The 2,067-nt window shown below is 51.4% G+C and overlaps 1 protein-coding gene across 2 annotated transcripts in view; it reads left to right on the top strand.

Moving 5' to 3' along the window:
- The first annotated feature begins 269 nt into the window (after window positions 1–269).
- The window catches only part of Mul1 (mitochondrial E3 ubiquitin protein ligase 1), a 6,798-nt gene continuing 5,000 nt past the window's right edge, over window positions 270–2,067 (top strand). Inside the window, exon 1 of one of the 2 annotated variants that reach the window (XM_008838586.3) lies at window positions 270–476. In XM_008838586.3, the coding sequence (XP_008836808.1) occupies window positions 357–476 (120 nt within the window). In that variant the 5' untranslated portion in view covers window positions 270–356. Of the gene's footprint in view, window positions 477–496; window positions 756–2,067 lie in introns of those variants that run through there. The other variant, XM_008838587.3, reaches the window with a different exon arrangement.

The raw sequence follows: 2,067 nt of genomic DNA, 5'->3' as shown, positions 1-2,067 counted from the left end.
TTCATACGTGCACCGTGACAAACGGGATAAATAAAACATCACTGAAAAAATACCCAGCAAACAAGTCTTGAAACCCAGAGGGAGCGAGCCCAGGCCGGCGCGTGAAACGGGTGTGGTGCAGCCCGAGGTCGCGTCACTCACAAAGTCACTCCACGACGCCAGCCGGGACTCTATTAGCTTCTCGAAGGGCACAGCGACTGCGTAAACACGCTGAGAAACTTGAGGTCCGGTCCGCTATGCCCCGCCTCCACTTCCGGCTCAGGCTACGTCATCGGCATGCGACGGATCTCCGGCTTCCGGGAGGGCGGGCGAGGGTCGCGGCTGGTGTACCGTCCCTGCCGGGGCTCGGCGTCGCCATGGAGAACGGAGGGCGGCCGTCGCTGGCCCAGTTCATCCTGCTGGGCAGCAGCTCGGTGGTCACCGCCGTGCTGTACTCCTTGTACCGGCAGAAGGCGCAGGTCGCCCGGGAGCTCAAGGTCAGTGCGGGGCGGGCCGGGTGCTGTGTTCCCGGCGTCCCCCGCGTCCGATCCTCGGCTCCCGGGGCCTCCCGAGACAACGCGAGCTCCGCAGAGGGGACCAGCTGCCCTCCTCGCTCCCTAATCCCTCGCGTTACCTAAAAGTCTCCTGACCTCATCGCTTTATTCTCAGACTGTTTCTCCCACGCCTCCTTGTGCACCGGGTTGCGAGTGGGAAAAGAGATCTTGGCCCACAGATTCCTTTCTGGGTCTGCGAGGCAGTAAAGGCGTAGTCAGATGGTGAGAAGCGGGTTGGAGTAAAAAGAAAAGGGAAGGTGGAAGGCTTGGGAAAGGGGGTGTTTCCGTTTCGTTTCTGTTGCTGTGATAAGATTTCCCGATAGGGGAAGAAGAGTTTATTTGTTCACGGTTCCTAGTTACAGTCCTTCACTGCAGAGAAGTAAAAGCAGGAACTTGGAGCAGTTAGTCACAGCACATCCGCAGTCAAGAGCGAAGGGAAACGAAAGCACTCATGCTTAGTGCTCGGCTGCCTGTCCTCACTTAGGCAATCCAGGGCCCAAACCCAAGGAATGGTGTCGCTCAAAATGGGTGAGCCTTCCCATTTCAATTAAAGCAGTCAGGACAGTCCCCTACAGACAGGCCCACGAGCCTATCCGATCTAGACAGCCCCTCCTTGAGAGAGACTCCCTGGGTGATTCTACTTTGTGTCAAGTTGACAAAACTAAAGTGGCTTTGCCACTTTAAATAAGGTGACATTTGAGCTGAGTCCCAGAGGAGATGGAGGGTGGTTCCAACCCAGAGAACAGCAAACCTAGGAGTCATTTTTGTAACCACTCAGCTGTTGCATCTACAGACTCTAATTTTTTATAATATATACTTTAAATATAACACTCCCTCCTTTTTAAAACTGCACTTTACAATTCACACAGCACATTTCCATCTTGATTTTATTTTCTCAACGCAGTAGTTTTCCGAGATAGAAAATGGCAGTGGTTTCCCCTGATTTCAAATCAGGAATTTTGAGATTCAAAGAAGTCATATAGCTAGTGTGATGGTGGGGGTTAATGCCCACTTGATGGGAGCTGGCTCTTTTATTTGTTTAGGATTTATTTTTTATGTTTATATATGTATGTGTGCCACGTGTGTGGTGTCAGGATTCTCTGGAGCTGGAGTTAACGTGGTTGTGTGCCATCTGATGTGGGTGCTGGGAACTGAACATGGGTCCTCCCTCTGTGAGAGCAGTAGGTATTCTTAAGTGCTGAGCCATTTCTCCAGCCCCTAATTTGGCACTTTTTAATTGGTTTATAGAGGACAGGTGGCTGAGCCTCCTTTATTAGGGCTGCCAGGGCTCTGCTCAGACCTGAACTCTGGGACTTTAAAATTAAAAAAAAAAAAAATTAATTAACAGCATTTTTTTCATTGCAACTTTTGAGCTGATCTAGAGAGATATGCTCTCCTCCCCCCCCTTTTTTTGAGACAGGGTCTCCATGTAGCCTCAGCTGGCTTGGACCTCACTAATGTAGACCAGGCTGGCCTTGAATGCACAGAGATCTGCCTGCCTCTGCCTCCTAAGTGCTGGGATGAGAGATGGACC

Source organism: Nannospalax galili, unplaced genomic scaffold, assembly GCF_000622305.1.
Source record: "Nannospalax galili isolate Female #2095 unplaced genomic scaffold, S.galili_v1.0 scaffold2019, whole genome shotgun sequence".
Classification (NCBI taxonomy): Eukaryota; Metazoa; Chordata; class Mammalia; order Rodentia; family Spalacidae; genus Nannospalax; species Nannospalax galili.
The sequence above is the reverse complement of the archived record's forward strand: the minus strand, read 5'-3'. Positions and strand labels throughout refer to the sequence as shown.